This window comes from Apus apus, chromosome 1 (assembly GCF_020740795.1).
Source record: "Apus apus isolate bApuApu2 chromosome 1, bApuApu2.pri.cur, whole genome shotgun sequence".
NCBI lineage: Eukaryota > Metazoa > Chordata > Aves > Apodiformes > Apodidae > Apus > Apus apus.
This window is the reverse complement of record NC_067282.1, coordinates 16,522,201-16,540,802: the sequence shown is the minus strand read 5'-3', so window position 1 is coordinate 16,540,802 and position 18,602 is coordinate 16,522,201. Positions and strand designations below refer to the sequence as shown.

At 36.0% G+C, this 18,602-nt stretch overlaps 1 protein-coding gene across 3 annotated transcripts in view; it reads left to right on the top strand.

The window, feature by feature from the left end:
- Positions 1-18,602, top strand: part of CWF19L2 (CWF19 like cell cycle control factor 2) — an 80,061-nt gene that overhangs the window by 23,973 nt on the left and 37,486 nt on the right. For all 3 annotated transcript variants that reach the window (XM_051608815.1, XM_051608823.1, XM_051608826.1), the window contains 2 exons: positions 2,565-2,661; positions 5,553-5,642. In XM_051608815.1, the coding sequence (XP_051464775.1) occupies positions 2,565-2,661; positions 5,553-5,642 (187 nt within the window). The remainder of the gene's footprint in view (positions 1-2,564; positions 2,662-5,552; positions 5,643-18,602) is intronic.

Genomic DNA, 18,602 nt, shown 5'->3' with positions numbered 1-18,602 from the left:
ATGTTTAATTGCTTGATTCTAATAATAAGGCAATACCTTACAAATATTTGTTATTTATAACTGTTCCTGAGTGTAGCTCTTGGAGATACCTCACTGTCTATTTGCCAAGAAAAATGGTACATTAAATGAGTACTGCAGGACTAACCAGAAGCAGGCAGCTTAGTCTACAGAATTCTTTATCATGTATAGGTTGGGTATTTTTTCCAGATTTTGCTTGCTAGATTTTCTACTTTGATAGAATCCAATGAAATTTACTTTTTCTTTGATATTGGGAAGATAAATTCTTTGCATGATGTTAACTTAATCTAATTAATGTATTTGTGTTTATTTATTTATTTTGAATAGCTTGAGTTTAAATATACATCATGGCAGGAGTAGTTCCCAATCCTGGCACAAATAGTTTGTATGCACTATGAAAAGTCCCTCATAAGTGTTTGCCATGTCTTATTTTATTGCTGCTTTTGGTGTTTACCTAGGTCTTATTTTCGTGGAAAATGAGAAATAAATGTTAACCTCATCAAGCAACTAAGAGTGTACCCAGCTGCTTGCTCATTCCTATTCCTGCAGAGGGAATCAGAAGAGCAAAAATAATTCAATTATTATGATATAAAAGATAATTTTTTCCTTACAGATGAGAACTAAGCTTAGAAACTATTTAGCTGATATTTTCTCTTGCATGTGTTTTCTGTTTTTAGTACTGTTAAACTGGATTGTGATATTTTAATTCTATTTCTTAGCCAGTAAAATTACTGAGATAATTTAGTAGCACAGTGGAGATTACTTGGGCCTGGAAAAACATATAGGGTCCTCTTATTGATTTACTTATTTCCAAGTTCTTTTAAGCTGATGCTTAATTCCTAAGCTTCTGTATATTTAAGATAGTGATGACCTGTCTTCCTGTTTTCTTCAGTGGGAATTTTTTCTAAGAGTTTTTGTTTGTTTGCTTTTGTGGTTTGTTTTGTTTTGTTTTAGAGTTTTTTTGGAAAATTTTGGCTCTTGAAACAGTTCAGGTTTGGACATACAGGGTAGTTATCTGTTTGGAATAATTTATATGCTTCTTCCTGCAGTTTCAAGTCTTGTAATACTTGTTCCCTTTCAGTGGGTTCAGTCAGTCACAAAAAGTAAATCTTCATTGATGTGAAGGCTTGGATTAATAGGTGTTGCTGGGTCAGTTCCTCATCTCTCACGCTGACAATGTACCTTTTAAGTTTTATCCCTTCTGTAACACCAAGGGAGTTTCTTCAGCCTATAAATCAAAGTGTTTTGGACAGTTATGACACAAATTCATTAAAAGTGCTGATTGGGTGTCTAAGGGATCTCCCCAGAGGAAAAGACCATCCACCTAGTGTTTGCTGGAAATCACAATTAATAATGTGACTGCTTCAGAGTTTAATTTGAGACAAGATAAAAAAAAAAACAATGTCTCTAATCTCAAAAAGTTCAGAAGATGATTCAAGCACTAATGACACTTAAAAAGCCCATGTATTGAAATAATAAACATCTCTTGATCCCTTTACTGATATAGTCTGCCTTGTTTTGAAAAAGGAGAAGTGAGAACTTAATCTTTGAAGGTTCTACTTCAGATTAAATTAATATAAATGGTTCTGCTGAGTTTCTGGGTTTTGGATTGGGCAAGTGAAAGTAAATTTGGTAGTTACCTCAGGGCTGGTGAGATCTGGCAGTTAAAAATGACATCATCTTTAAAGTTCTCCTGTTTTTCAAATTCTACAGGGTTTAACCACATTGAGTAGTGACTGAATTCTCTCTCTTTCTTGTAATAGCAAGGGCCAATATCATAATTGCATTCTTATGTCTATTGCGTTAGATATTTTACTGGCAGAGTTAGTTGGTTTTAGGCTTTCCTAAACTTAGAGGAAAAGAGCCAAACTTGTTTGGTGCTTCTTTGCAATTCTAAGAGACCTTATGTATTACTATAAGAACACATACACTGACCTTTTAATATTAGAATTAAGATGCAAAATTACTTAGTACTAGCTGTAGCTTCTCAAGGGAGACTTCATATTTAAAAAATGGTACTAATTAATTTTCCATGGAACCTATACCATACGGGACGTAACATCTTTAGAAGCAAAGATTGTACCGTAAGGAGGTGAATATGGGCATATAAAGTTTTCAAGAGATGTAGGGCCACTAGATGTACAGGAGAGCAACTGAGAAATAGATGATTTTGCTGGAGCTGAGAAATAGAAGAAAGGACAGGTACAGAGTGGGTTTAAATTACTCTTTCTGCTCAGCTTTCCCTTTTTTTCTGCTTATACCTGCCACTGGCTCTTGACTTTTTTCATGCTGAGGAAGTTTTCATAGTACTTTTGATTTTAATTGATTTAAAAAGTAAAAGGAAACATACCTCATAAAAATTTAATTCAAGCTTTTTGGTTTCGGAGTCTTTGGCAACTTCTGACTGCAATATATTTTTGTAGTATATTGTCAGTTATTTTGACAATAGGAGCATATATACCAGTACAGTAGGCATCTAATACTTAATTGCACAGGTGAATACTACATTGTTTTTCTATGAGTTTAATGCTGCTGGTGTTTTACAGACATGAATCAAAGGATGAGCTGCCTCGGGTCCTTAGTGAAGAGGAGATGAACAGACTGGGAGCAAGGATTGTGAAAGCAGAACTCATGGGAGACATGGTAATGTCTTTGAGAAACTGTCAGTGATTTACTGCCATTCTTCTTTAAAGCTCACAATGATTTAGTTTTAAAAAAAAAAAAAGGTATTGATTCAAGAAATAAAGTTATGCAAAGTTAAATCAGGTAGGATTTGAATATACTGCTTTTACTGTAACTTCTGCTTCAAATGCAATGGTTCACAGGCTATAATAGATTATTAAGGTCCCCAGGTTCTGTAGGCAAGGCAACATATCCAAAAGCAGTTTTTCTCTGCCTTTTTACAGGATTCAGTGTCTTTTTTTTTAAGCAATAGCAGGTGAAAACTACAAAGTTCCCTGTCTGTGTTACAAGGTAGACAGTGTATGGAGCTTTTATTATTTCATCCACTTTGTCACAGGTAGATGCTTGTGGTCCATAGCTCTGCCATGTAACCACAGTTATTAATTAAGATATGGAAATATAAAACTGAAAGGAACCACACAGGCTATTGCATCCAGCTCTGCAATGAGCACACCTGTGTAATGTTTTGTGCTCAGTTCTACAGCATGTCTGCCCTGAGTGAGGCTGCATCCATGGAGCTGAGATAAACAGCTGCATGTTTACCTTTGGTTTAGGAGGCTTGTTTCAGACAGCAACCTGAAGGATCAAAAATTTCACTCACTCAGAATCCTCTAAATTCTGGAAGGATATACTGTTTCTCATTACCTTAGTTATTGTAGTGAGTTCATTGCATTCAGTAGTACTGCCTGGAAGTTTCAATTATAACAGGGTCATAGTCTGTTTTTAAGATATGTTTTACAAGTGCTTGCTCTGAATAAGTGCTCTTAAGGAAGTATTGATTTTTTTTAATGGATATAATAAAATAACTTTTATAGAACTGACTGCTATCACTATAGGCTCTTGTGTTTTCTTTTAAATGCTAGTTTTTAGTGCATCTGTTTACCTTGCCTCTTGTGACAGTTGGACCAAAATCTCCATCACTAAGAGGTTTAAAGAAGCCAACTTCAAGTGCCAAATTAATATTTCCTGAGAGGCAATGATTCTTTGATTTGTGGGAATTTTTAGGATATTTGGCATATGAATTTATTGTAGGACATAGTATAGATCTTTGTCAAAGCAACTATCACATAATTTAGATTTTGTTAGGAGAAAGTGTCCTTTTTATAGATACTACCTTTTCAAACTTATTTTATATTATGGATTATTTTTTTCACAGACTTCAGACACAAATTTGTGTACCTAACTTTAGAAAATTTGAACAAATACAACTTTTCTAGAAAATCTGCTCTTTTGAAATCTTATCAGCTTCAGAAGTGACTGAAAAGTAAGATGAAGCAGTGGATTTACTACTAAGATATAATGAGTGTTAATAATTTAGATGCCTCCATGTTTTAATCTAGTTTTAATCTAGTTTTCCTAGTTAATGCACAAAAAAATACACTAGTGAGGAAAAAATATGTTTATAAAAGTAGTTGTATGATAGGTTTATGAGGGACTGGTGATAGTCACTTATTATATTATTTTAAGACATTTTTCTACAGAGGAAAATTATTGAAGCTATCTGTACACTAGTTGCTCTTAAGTACTGGTGAGGGGAATGTTTTCTAAAGATGAATTTTTTTTTCCTGCTGCTCAGCTTCAGTAACAGTGTCCAAAGAAAAGCTTAGGCACAAGTGTGGATTTTTTTCTTTTCAACCTGACAGCAACTGAATAAGAGTAATCTAAATAAAAATATACAAGTATTCTATGAGGAGTGTGATTCTTTTATTATTTTACCATTTTGTTTTGACCAAAATCATATAGCAGCAGCCAATACACAATTTTACTGTTAATTTTACATATACATTTTTCTAGCTATGCACTGTGAATTAGCCTAGTTAAAAACCAAAAAACACAAAGACAGTATAAATAGTAAAATAATCTTGGCCTTATTGCTCTTCAGATGTTTTTTTCATGGACTTTCTCTGATCAGACTGAAAATGCAGCTTGTTTAAAGATGTTTATCTGCACACACGAGAACAGATACTTATGTCACAGCACGTCCTGGTGGCTGGAGCTCCAGGTTGACCATGTGGGACAAAGGAATTCTGAACTTGTTTTTGTTACTGACTTGCTGCCTGGTGTTGATCACATGACTTAATTTTGGGGCAACAAATGATTGTTTGAGTCCAATCAATGAAACTGGCAGAGTGGTCAGAGTATAAGTGGTTGCATTTCTTATAGGTTGATAGGTGGTCACCTGGCAATTCTTAGTAAACCAAGATATTTTTAAATGCTTATATTTATTTAATAAAGGGATCAGTGAGAGGGCAGGAGCATAAGAAACAATTTATACAAGACTGTAAACAGTTCTGATTTTCCACTTCTTGCCAATTTTTGTATCCAAACTAAGGCCATAAGTGCCGAAGTTGGACATCTGGTGTAGAGAGATGTGAAACTGCATAGCAAAAAATGTGTAAGAGATATTTCCCTAGATCCACTGTGTGCATATGTGAGTGTATGTGTCTATATATATAAAAATAAACAAAAGAATGGTGTACCTAAACATGGAAAGGTTATACACTTGATGTCTTCAGGTTTCCTTATTTAGCTTCCTATACTAAAGTGTCATCTACATCTGCTTAGCTTCACAAAACATTTATTAATATAATTGAATAATGTTTCAGTATAATTTTTATGGTGTTTTTATGACAGTATATGTTTCTGTACTTCAGATACCTTTTTTGGAACGTAATTTTAATTTTAGCTCCATTAAAGATTTTTGTGAGTGATATTGACATGTTTAGCCTTTTGTGTCATTAGGTTTAAAAAAAAAATACCAAAACATGAAAAAATTGAATGAATATTTGATATAAAAGTCTATAAAAGTTTTAAATGGCTAAACTAATGGAGTACTACCATTTTCTTTGAAGGAGTTAGCTTCAAAACTTCAAGCAGAACTGGAGAGTGCACGCAAATTGAGGGAGTCTCAAGGGCAGATTCCAGCTAAGTCTGACAGAGAGGTAAGGGGAAAATATTCTTTTCTTTGTGGTAACACAGTGATGTAGTACAGGTAGCAGCTGAATTGCAGAGAATATGGAATGTACTGAGAAAAACTACCTTTAATTAGTTGCTGTTTAAATTGTGCTCTTTGGTGGTAAACAAAACTTCCTCTGTTTTACTTCAGCAACTTCCATTGGATTTTTTTACTGGTAGTATTTTTCAGCAATTATATACATCTTTGAAAAATAGAAGCTATGTGTCATGCTGTTCACTGCCCAGGAGGCCTAGTGCTTGTGATGCTGAACCTAGGCTGTTTTGCCTTTCAAGCTCTGCAGTGACTAACATAGCACCAGAGCAGGTCATCTGCATCTTGCTAAGCTTGCTAGGATTTGGTGCTGGCTGTTAACATAACTCTGATGTCTCCTTGAAGAAGCTGGCTTTTCCAGTCTTGTTCTTTCTAAAAGGTGATATTCAAGAAATCTGTAATAATCTCCTTCCACACCAACTTTGACATAGCTGCAAGGAAACAGAGTCAGTGTCTTCATTTATGAGCTCTGTCCTCATGATGGAGAGGAGACTTTTAGGTGGAAACTAATGTTCTCCAGTTGGACCCCAGTTCCACAGTGAAACTTCAGCTGTAAGTCAGTTGAGTTTGAAAAGCCACTAATACCTTTCTTTAAAAGGCTTCATCTCAGACTTCACACATTTACTAGTATTTCTCTGGTCTTTAGAAGACAAATGGAACTGGAAGTTACTGTGTGGCCTCTTGCTGACTCCAGGGTAACAATTGTATTCTGTGATTCTGTATTAAAGTATAAAGTTTGGGTCCTTGAATTCACAAGGATTTAAGATTGCAAAAGCTCTGTGTAAGTTGACAGTTGCAGTGCAATTCTTAGGCGTGTTTTTCATGTGTATACAAAAAAAGCAAAGCTGAGTAAAGCAGATTGGAGTTGTGTAATTACATAGGAAAAAAAATCCATTCAGATTTTAAAATTGGAAAGTACAGAGTGTGCTGTGGCCCTTGGAAACATAGGTAAAGACCCGATCCTTAGAAACTCAGTCTTGACCAACAATTTTGATCAGCCTTAGTCTTAACCATAGCCTGATTTTTATTGTAATTTTTAATTAAAGGATTTTTAAAAATAACAGCATATAGTCATTGCAGAAGCTTCAATTGTAAATGCTACTTCAATCTTCAGAAAGGAAAAATAATTAAAAAAAACCCAAAACACAGTTGAAAACATGTTTAGCACAAGGCCTCTTCCTAGCTGTCTTCATCCTGAGGGCAATTGATCTTGCAGCTTGTGCTTTTATCAGGTGATAGGCTGCTCTGCAACAGGGAGGTTCTTCCCTATGTGTGGGAACACCAAGCTCAGTGATGTAAGAGTTTGGGAATTCAGAAGGATAAACTGACAAAGAAGAAATACTATGCAATCTTCTGGCCTGCCATGGGACCTAATCTATCTCTGGACTAGCATCTGAAGAATGTATCAGTAGTCCAGAAGAGCCTTACTGAAAAAGAAGGGTGTATTATAGGCTTGGCTAGATGGATATACTGTCTTGCTCTCCTAAAGCCTCAAAAGAATTAGTTTAGTTGCTTCTGTTAGTGAATATGCTATAAGATGGCTATGATTTTTCTTTTATCTATTGTGTGCCTACCCATATTCAGTTTCCCAGTCTTGTGTTTGTATTTACTCAGACTTGGTCTGGGGACTTACAGGGTATGTCCACTCCTTGTCCTGCATTCCCTTTAAGCACGGAGGAAAAAGTTGTGAATACCCCTAGTCTGTCTCTCTTCCTCTACCACGGGAGCTTGACTAAGCCCCCATTTACCACTTCAGTGTTGTGATTGATAGAAGCTTCTTTGGAAGACTGATGGACTTTTAAACACAAGGTTCTTTACCCTCTGAAGTATCTTGGATGCAAAATGCCTATCCTTGTGACTTCCATGTTGGCTTTCCCTGAACCTCAGGATCAGCTTCTTACGTAATTCCAGATGTAGGAGATTGAGCCATTATTATTATTTTTATTATTTTATTATTTAGGTCTATTCATCTCAGAATGCCTTTTTTTTGTGTGTGTGTGTTAGAGTCCATCTGTCTTGCAGAAACAATCTTTAATTTGTGTGAACCAGGAATGTTGACAGTCTTGTGGTGGACTTTGCGTGGTTTGCCAATGCAAGTAGTCCCTTGCAGGTACAACACAGCTGATAGCTGTGACTCTGCAAATGGTTGGTTTTTGAACCGCATCATGCCAGGACAGCATCAACCTCTTTATAACTTGCTCTAAAGTTGCTCATGTAAGTTAACAGATTCCCCAAAACACAGTAAAAACCTTGCAGTTTACTTGAAGTCACCTAGGTTTTAATTACTTAAAAGACCTGCATTCCAGAGAGTGAAGGTCTTCCTACACATTTTAGAGGCTTGTCTGTCTTGTCTTCATGAATATGCCTTGCCTGTGCCTGTTTCATAGAATCAGGGAATCACAGAATTATTTGAGTTGGAAGGGACCTCTAGTGATTATCTAGTCCAACTCCCCTGCTAAAGCTGGATCACCTAGAGCACATTACGCAGGGCTGCATCCAGGTGGGTCCTGAATATCTCCAGAGAAGGGGACTCCACAGCCTCTCTGGGCAGCCTGTTCAGTGCTCTGTCACCAGCATCGTATAGAAGTTTTTCCTCATATTTAAGTGGAACTTCCCCTGTTCCAGCTTGTGCCAGTTGCCCCTCGTGCTGTCACTGGGAATTACTTAAAAGAGTCTGGCTCCATCCTCCCTGCACCCACCCTTTGGATACTTATAGGCATTGATAAGGTCTCCCCTTAGCCTTCTCTTCATGGCTACTGCAAGCCTGCATTATGTGGCTTTTGAGTATGACCAGTCCAGCAAAGCTGACAGTTGTTACATACTAGGTCCTGTCCCTGTGGTAGTTCCCAGAGCAGTCTTAACTGATTTTACAGCTTCAAGCTGATATTGTACTTTTGGGATGCAGGCAGAATGAGTTGTGTACTCCTGTGTAGCAAGGGCCAACTATGTCACATTGTGTTAACAACCCAAATGTTCAAAAACCACCTCGTAACTCAAGAGAGGCTGATTTATGAAGGTGTTTTAATACTGTATTAATCAGTCTTTCTATAATGTTGACCACCAAAGTGACAGCCTCAGTCCAGCCAACTGTGCACTACGTACAGTTTTCCAAATAGATGTGCCAATGATCCCAAAGTTTGCTAGCTTTACCTCTGCTACCAATAACAAACATCAAACACTTTGTTTCAGGCCAGTCTGTCTCTTGTGCCTTGGAGCAGCATGGCCAGTGTCATGCTGAAAGTTCCTGAAATAGGGGTTTTGCCTCATCTTCACTTCTGTTGCGAGAACTGAGGAGACAGATCAGGAAGCAGTGAAGGCAATTCTGAATGCATCTCCCTAGGAGTATTATTTTCTTCTTGATTAATTGAACATGGATCAATTTCCCAATTCAGTTCACTGTGTAACTGACAGAAAACTTGTGCTAGTATAAGGGGCTGTGCATGGGGGGCTGGGATTTGTACAGCAGATGGGATCAATTCTTTTGACAGCAGGGCTGGTTTATTCTGCTTTAAAGTAAACTCCAGACTGAAAGGACTGTGAGGTGGTAGGTTAACTCCTGATTTTATTGATTTGTTTGTAGCTGAGGATGGAGGCAAACCTAGCTTTTATAGTTCATTTGATTTAGACAAGAATTCTATCCTGAGCAACCCCAAAAACTGTGATTTTAAAGTATAATTTTCAAAGACTGAGGTTTGGTGTTTAAAATCCTCACATTTGTCAGCTGCTGCATTTCACCAAGTGTACAGATCCTGGTAAGACCATTTCTTTTCTAGTTTTTCTTTTGGTCAAAGTCATCAGTATGGCTGCTTTTATGCTTTAATCCACATGTAGAAGGTGTTCTTTCACATAAATAATTTATGATGTGCGTTATTTCTGTGCTTTGCCTTTTCGATTTTTTTTTTTCAGGTTTTTCACCATCTTTTATATACTTCTGTCAATATGATCCCTGCATAAGAATGAGAGTCAAATCTGCTAAATGAAAACCAGTTTGCTTTTGTGTTGCTACAGATTAACTCCACTTGTGTTTTTTAATCAGGAAATCTATATTGACATGACACAAAATTAGGTAAATCTAGACTCAGTTGATGGTGGTGGATGAATGAAGTGTAAGTGTATCCATCTTTTCAACAGTTTTCAATTCCAAATGAAGTATGTCCTATAAGAAAAAACGTTATCAATGCTAAGCCTGTTTACTGGGTGCCATGGCACTTAATCGGTATGCAGAAGACAGAGAGTAGTCTCTGCTGAGCCATTGCTAGAGACAGTTCTTAATAATGATGAATTGTCTGTAAAATACAAAATCAATACGAATTGAATTAGTGGTACAAGGTGGTACTTTAAACAGAATAACATGGTAGAGGATAAACTATCATAGAGCATTTAAAAGAAGACAGTAAAGCTCTGAAAAAGTAGAGAGAAACAAATATAGGCTTTTCTGTCACGCATTTGAGAAATTTTAAGGAAAACATGAGTGATTTCAGCATAGCAATTCTTCCTTTGAATAACTGAATACTTTATGGCAGTCAGTCAGCCTTCAGTGTATATTTAAATCATAAGGAATAAAACAGGCATTGAGGTAGATATACAGATACACACACAAAATACATAAAAAGATATATATGTATTCCATGAGATATATAAATATTTCTCAAGTTACAGCAAAAAAACTCAGAAGAAATCTGCTAAGGTTTTTCTAATGAAGAGTATGTAATGCTTCTGAGAAGACTCTTAGGCATGGAAGATATCTGTAGAGCATTTGGCAGGCACTAGGTTTCTCTTCACAGTAGGCATCTGACTGACATGATCCTGCATTAAAGGAGAAAGCGTTTTCTAGGCTACTGTTTGTCGCTGTAACAGTAACACCATATTCCATTGCTTGTGCATCTCAGATGGAAAAGGTTTATGGTGCAAGGAAAAGCTAATTTAGCTAGTTTTATGTCGTAACTAGGTCTTGTCTTTTACTGAAAACCTTCATAGTATCAACACCTTCGCATACTTCAAATTCTGCTTTTTAAATGTAATTATTCTTCATGAGCATAATAAGGATGATTAGGTTTTTAACACCTCCTTTTACAAGCAACATCTGAACACAAATTTTGATGTATTTAAGGTCTGATATTTAATTTGGATTCCCAAGATGCATTAGAGTCCAGACAGAGAATTCTAGGGAGCCTAGTTGAGTAAAAATGGATTTATTTTTTTTTCTTCTTTTTGGAGAATTAACCATTTTTCAGAAAGGAAACTGAATACAACAGCCTGTGTTATAGCTCAGATCTTGTTTATAATAAAATACCTTTGGTTTTTTTGCATAGCATTACGTGTCGTTCTGCTTTAAGAGAGACAGGATGGAACATCCTGGATCTTTATCCAGACAAATTATTTGCATCACAGTTCTTTTCCCAAGACAATTAAAGCTCATGACATTAGGATTAGCTGTGAGGAATTAGTTATGGAACAAACCGAAATAATATTTTATTGGTTTCAATAATGATAATAGGGGAAAAATGGGATTGTTTCTTTATTTTTCATGTTTTCAAGATTGACCTTTTCAAAAATAGCTTAAAAATGACAGTGATTCCTTGGAAAAAAAGCCAGTTCCCTAAAAGTAATGTGATATGTTTGTGTGTGTGTGCACATGTGTGTGCATATACATACATCAAATTTAGATAGTGATTCATACTTTGAAATAAGAGGTAAAAGAGAAAAAGAAAAATAATTGGTACTTCTGATATATTTGGCTGTTGTTTTTTCTTGAAAAAACTCCAAAACCAACAGCAAATAAAACCCCTCCAAATCACCCTGAAAATTAACATTAAAAATTGCAGGTGTGCCAGCATGTTTAATTTGAGGTTTGGGAACTGAGACAATAAACACAGGTATTTATCTGCAATAAAAATACTTGGTTGTGAAAATTCACCTGTAATACATTTTAGTAACGGATTGATGAGTGACATACCCAATTCACAACTTAAATACAATTGTAGCAATGCTTTTAGAGTTAAGATGTGAAGAGTAATTAAAAAAAATATTTATAATTGGTTCTCAGAAAAAAAAATATCTGAGAGGCATAAAATAGCCTGGAATGCAGGGGATTAATGTTCCTCACTAAATGCACATTAAAAATCTGTGATTTAATTTGGAACTTCAGATGGTGGGGAGATACAGCAGCAGCTGGCTGTTGGCCTGTTTGCTCTCAGATGTTTTCAATTAATCATAATTTCCAATTCCTGCTGTGCCATCACACTTGAATCTTGTCTGCAGGGTGGCTGTGCCATTCTTTAGCAAAAGTTTGTGTTTTCTATACGACGAGTTGAGTAGCTCTGACTGAAACAGGGAATAATAAAGAGGCCATACTTTTGCAGAACAGCTTTAATATCATTAGTGCTTTTTTTTTTTTTTTTTTTTTAAATATGCAGTTTCTGTGGCAGGTATTTCCTGAATGCCCTTGTTGATGTCAGTAAGCGAAAATTACGCCATTGTTTGTAAGGCAAAAAGCTATTAAGACAAACTGTCTTAAACTTCCTGAATGTAATTTATATAAAATTGTTTTTTTGCAATTAAAAAGTACTGGCAAAGTTGTATCAGTAACTAAATGGTCTAGAATATCTTACTGATTTTGCTACATGTAACAGGTATAAAAGGGCAGAGTGGTTAAAACTTCTTAAGAATGCAAATTGATAATATGAAAGCTCTGGAGTGTCCTTTGACACTGGAAGAAAAAGCCCTTTCCAAGTGTCATGCAGCACTTGTAGCTGATTGTGCCAGCTTTTCTGACTCTGTTTTTCTTCTAGCACTAAGGAGAATTTCTGCATATTTTTACTGATGTGTTTTTCACAATGAAAACCACCAGCCATTGGATTTATCTCCCCAGGGAAGTGGTAGATTTCCTGACATAGGGTACTTTTAAGAATCGGCTGAACAGGGTGCTGGGCTATCTTACCTAGATGGTGCTTTTGACAAGAAAAGTTGTACCAGATGATCCTTTGAGTTCCCTTCCAACCTGGTATTCTATCATTCTATGATACCCTGTCACACTCTGCTCAGAGTGAATTCTGTTTTTCTTAAGAAATTTGCCATCCCTACAGCAAGAAAAAAACATAAGCAAAAACATTTGTGGAAAGCCTTGTTGGTGCAGTACATATTTCCAGTTTGAAATTAGAAGATAGAACCTCTTTGATGCTTCTGTTGGTCTTAGCACAGCTTTAGTAACCACGTGGTTTAACACCTTTTTGGATTCTATAAAAATGTGAACCATGAGTTAATAAAGTTTTGTATGTTTAAGCGGTGAAGCACAATGACTGTTGAAAATGAGGTTTTGAGAGGAGAATATCATCAGCTGATGGCTGTTGGAACGACCAGGTCTTTAGTGTAATCACAGGTTAGGTCTCATTAGCCATTGCTGGTAACATAAAGCAGAAGCATTTTATAGAAATAGGCTGGTTAAAGGGAGCAATTAAACGATGCACCCATCCTTCCAAAAGGAATTAAGAATTTGCCTTTTCGCCAGCACGTCTGGGTATCAAGATGCTAGTAGCATGGCTTGCGTATTTCTGCGCATGGGATTTTTGCAGAGGTTCTTCACAGATACTGCACTAATGTCCGTGGAGAGTGGGACTCTCCACTGGTGTCTGGAATGGATGTGTCCTTACCGATGTCAATATTAACTTTCCTATTATGTTCTGCCTGTGAGCCCAGAGGAATTGCTTCTAAGTAAGATGATGTTACAGACTTACTGCTTTTTCAAGTCTTTGGCTTCTTCCAATTTTAAGCTATCACCCCTGGTACTCTTGCTACATGGCCTTGTAAGCCCTTTTCAGAGCTACATGCCCCTTTCAGATTGGACTGACTATCAATTTCAAAGTGTAGCTAAACATTTAAAATATCAAACTGCATCTTCAGACCCTTTTTTAAAGTTGCATTTGCAAGGTTATGTTACTCGACACATCACTGATCAAATGACAGGCTACTGTAGATTACACGTGACTAGTTCCAGTCTTAATTGCACAGGCTGGTACTACAATTCTTACTGATTTTTGTTTGAGATTTGAATGCGTGTTCATTCTACTAATGAGATATTATTCTGATCACCCCATCTCAGAGATACTTTTAAGAAAGTACGTATGGAGAGTGAATAGGAAGATTTTTGAATGCAAGGATTAATGGAGGCATTCATTGTAAATAGGAAATGAATAAAAAGGTCCAGTTACTTATTATGAGTAGTACACAGTTTAACTAAAATATACTTTTCCCAATATAAGAGCAAATACTTGTTAAAAGGCAATCAATTTTATATCAATAAGACAAAATTAAGTTTTTTACGTTATGTTATTAACCTGTGCCACTCACTGACTGGGGGAAAGAAAGGATAGGGAACAATTAGTAGTTATCTAAGTACTTAATTCTTTTATAATAATGGTTTCACTTATTAATAGGAGGTGTACTTTGGGATTTTTGTGGGTTTTTTTTTTTTTTAAATGATTCTAATGCTTGTTTCATAACCTAGCACTACCTGATGAAGATACACTTATGTAGACTACTTCATTTCTCTGTTACAGCTTGCATTAAATATTCTAATGCTTCTCTTTGCTTTAAGCATAAGGTCCTGATGGTGGCAGATCAACTTTATGATCTTGTTAAATCTTTTTTTAATGCTATTTCTGTATTAGTTTAATTAGAGAGTCATAGAATGCTTTGGGTTGGAAGGACTGTAAAGATCATCTAGTTCCAACTTCTGTGCCATGAGCAGGGACACCTCCCACTAGACCGGGTTGCTCAAAGTCCCATCCAACCTGGCCTTCAACACTTCTTGTGGGGGGAGGGGGGCGGCATCCAGAGCTTCCCTGGGCAACCTCACAGTGAACAATTTCTGAAATTGTAATAGTGATACTTAATACTCTGACTGACTCTTTCTTGAAATACGAAATTTTAAACCTAGGTAGAAGTTTGCTCGTGCTTCCCTCTTCATGGTGCAATTTCCCTAAATTTTATTTTTTTTTTGTGCTATAGGAAACTCAAATCAAAGATACAAGTTTTATATAGTGGACTGCTCTTACAGACCTGTGACCATTTTAATTTCATCTTGCTGTGAGATTCTAACCTTGGTCTTGCTATGGAGAATGGCCTACCGACTGGTTTTATAAACATTACCTCAAAGTTGACAGTTCCAGTGTTCACAACACAACAGGAGACCCTGAAGGGCAGTTTACATGCTTTGAAGCTTATGTTGCAAGGGAGCTCTGGTAGTCACTACATTGACTCCTCCATGACGAGTTCTGCCCTTACAAATAGCCCACGCTGAAGGAGGCAGAACTGCTCCTTCTAAATGGGATTGACACATCCTTTAGATACTGTGAGAACCTAGTGAAAGGGTAATTGAAGTGGGAGAAGAAAGAGCAATGGAAGACAACAGGAGACAGTGGAGGTGAGAACCAGCTACGTCCAGCACGCTGAGAAGTGGCAGATGACTTCTCAACACTTACTTAATTTTAATAGAACAGAGGTTTCCCATAGAGGAACGAGGCAGTATTCAAAGCATTTCCATTGGCCATAGACTACAAGAGAAAGGAAGCAGATTTTATGCCTAGTCCAGCATCTAATTTGTCCACAGTGTCTGGTTGTAGGGGCTTATTCCTTGCTGAAGAGGGTTGCTGAACTTTTTTGCTCCTTCATGTCACAGTGCTTGTAGCACTTTAGCGCAGCTCTTGGTAGAGCGTTTTCAGCCAGCAAACAACGCATGCAGCAAACAGCTCAGTGATGAAAAAAAAAACCACAAAAAATGTTTCTTTTTCTTAGCTCTGGTTGCTCCCTGCCCCACAATATACCAAGCATTAAAATATATTTTATTCTTTTTAGCTATAAACATTGAAAACCCATTCCCATTTTAGTAGATCCTATCTCAGATGCTAGGTCTGTTTACTCCCTTTGTTGAGCTTTTCCAGTGTCTGTTTCCATTTCCTTCTGCTAGATTATGAAGCAGACATCTTCTCTGGGGTGTTGAAAAATCTTTTTTTAGAACTGCGTTTTATTTACTTATTTATGTATTTAATTTCAAGCATTTATCTTTCAAAACCAGACATGTCTGCTTTGTCTTGTTCAGTTGAATGCTAATCGCTGTGTAGTGGTTTGTATGTTTGGTGAGAACAACTGTGTACTTTGCATATTTAATTGGCCTGAAGTTAAAATTCATGTTCCTTAATTAATGGCAACAAATACTTCCCCTTGTATTCTGTAAATATGCTCTGTCTTTGTTTCAGACTGTAAATTATATTGCTTGTGTAGCAGTCATCACAAGATCCAGGGACAGTGACTGAACCTCTTCTCCAGTTTCAACTTTAGCATTTAGTAGTGATATTTAAAGTATTGTAATATATATATTTTAAAACCTATTTAATAATTATATAAATAGAAATAATATTTATGGGATTATAATGCTCAATGAATAGTTATATTACTATCACATGTATGCTCATAATCTATCTTAATATGTTTAATATTTAATAATATTTAATAAGTCATTTATTTAAAAACTTTGGAAAGGTTTAAAGTAAGTTATGTAATACCATACCATTGCATAAAAAATAAGACATTCTCCACATGGTAAAAGCAAGTTAAAACAGAAGCAAAAACTGACAGACTTTTATTGCCTCTATTAAGAAAGGTGGTCACAGTTCCTGGGAAAACTTGTAAGGTCTCTTGGATGATTTCAGAGTTTGTTAGTAAGAAAGAAAGAAGGTGCTCCATTCTTGTGCTGTGGTGAATGGCAGATAGGTGTTACTGTATGCCAAGTCATGTAGTCGCAGGAATAAAACTCTATAAACGTGTAAAGAAACTATCAACAGATCAAACGAGAATTTTAAGCACACTCAGTTATATTGGTATCCACAGGTGTTTAAAGCATTCAGAAAAGCCTAATGTTTCTGTGAGTCATGGCTTTTCCATGCAAAGGCTCCTCCCCTGTATTGCACATTTGTTCAGGTGTCAAGGAATTAAGTTCTTTGTTAGGCTTGTGTGAGTTTGTCCATTAGAAGTGTTAGATGCATCGCCCTTTAATTCCCAGAATCAGCCTTTGGCACATTCTAAAGGTTTATGTTGTAATTGCCACTGTCCATGATTTTTGTACCAGTGCCTGCTGAAGTGTTACAATACGTGCAGAAGGATATGGAAATGATGCGTTGGAATGCTTTATGGGACTTACAGTGAAAATCTTTGTGGCAGCTTGCTTGAAAATTCCCTTCACTGATTCTTGAATTTAAAGATGAATGCCGAAGTTTATTCTGTTTCTAAAAGAAAAAAGTTGAATACAAATAATTAATTATTAAATGTTATTCTCATATTGCTATAACCACTTGATCATATTTTTTTTCAGAAGCTTTCTGCCTCTGATGTGTTTAGAAATAGCTTTAGTGTTTACTATTAGTAAGATCCTCCTCAGAATCAACTTTTGCCTTGCCTTGTTATGTTTATACAATTACCTTTCTATATTTATACTGTTTTTTTAATTCAGTTCTATTTATACACGATTTTGACTTCTGAAAGATGTCTTTAATAACATCTTTTATCTTCTTAATAATCGTGCCTGGCATATTTAATCCATTGAATTAATCCTGGTTCCTAGTATACATTTATTTTTAGTCTCTAACATGACTACACATTAGTCTTCATGCTGTCCATAATTATTTTATCCTTTTATCTGTTACTTTTAATTTCTCTTTGATGGGCTGCTTCTTTTTTTGTACTTTCTTCTAAAGCTAAATATTACTATAATTTTTTTTCTTTTCTCTGGGAAGTAGTGTTTTTTTCCTTTTCTCTCATTGTGGTCAGTCTCAAGTGCCTTGTGTCAGGACTGTGGACTCACAAAACTCACAAAAAACTGCCAGCTGTAGGGTTATGGCTCAAAGCATTCAGTATGTGTTGTATCTAAATGTTTATCCTTTGCATCATTTTATGTTGTGTGAGAGCCTGGTGAAATAACTTACTAATGCCTTACTGGCTTCCTCTCTAGTTTCACTGTACACATCTATGGTTCTTAGTAGTTTTCTAACCCATCTGGTAGAAAGAAAGAAAGAAAGAAAGAAAGAAAGAAAGAAAGAAAGAAAGAAAGAAAGAAAGAAAGAAAGAAAGAAAGAAAGAAAGAAAAAGAAAGAAAGAAAGAAAGAAAGAAAGAAAGAAAGAAAGAAAGAAAGAAAGAAAGAAAGAAAGAAAGAAAGAAAGAAAGAAAGAAAGAAAGAAAGAAAGAAAGAAAGAAAGAAAGAAAGAAACCATATTCATCATAGGCAGCTGCTCTGTTTTTCTAGTCCTTAATGTTAGAACCTTTCTAATACCTAACTTGTGTTTCTCGTGCAATTTAAACCTCCTCCTAATCCTCCTAATTGTTTTCTTCTTATTAATTTTATATTCTGTTTGCTGAAATCTTTTGAGTTTCTGCAACCTACCAGTGTTCCCTAATTTTATCTTCCTTCTCCAACTCTTACTCTTTGTTTTTTTAATATAAAGATCTTTTTATTTGTCCCAAATAGGGTGTAACACCATCCGAAGCCTTGTATGTGGAAAAATTTGTATTCCCACATGAGTCAGCTTCTATCGGTATACGTCTTGTATATCTGTTTCAGAAAAAAAAATGCTTGTTTTTTCCACAAACCCTAAGTTTACTTGGTTTGTGAATGACTCTGCATCTCCAGGATCGGAGTGTTCACCTGGGAAGAAGATCATGTCTAGAGAGGACTACTTCTAAAGCAGCAACTCAGTGTTTGGTGGCAGCTGCTGAATTTTTTATCATGCTAAAATAATGAAATGTTCCATTGGTATGCTCAGTCATTAATTACTGCTAGAATAAGTAGGCAACTTTGAAGGACTTCATGGGATGACATTTATAGGGAAGCTGAGAAAATGTTTTTTG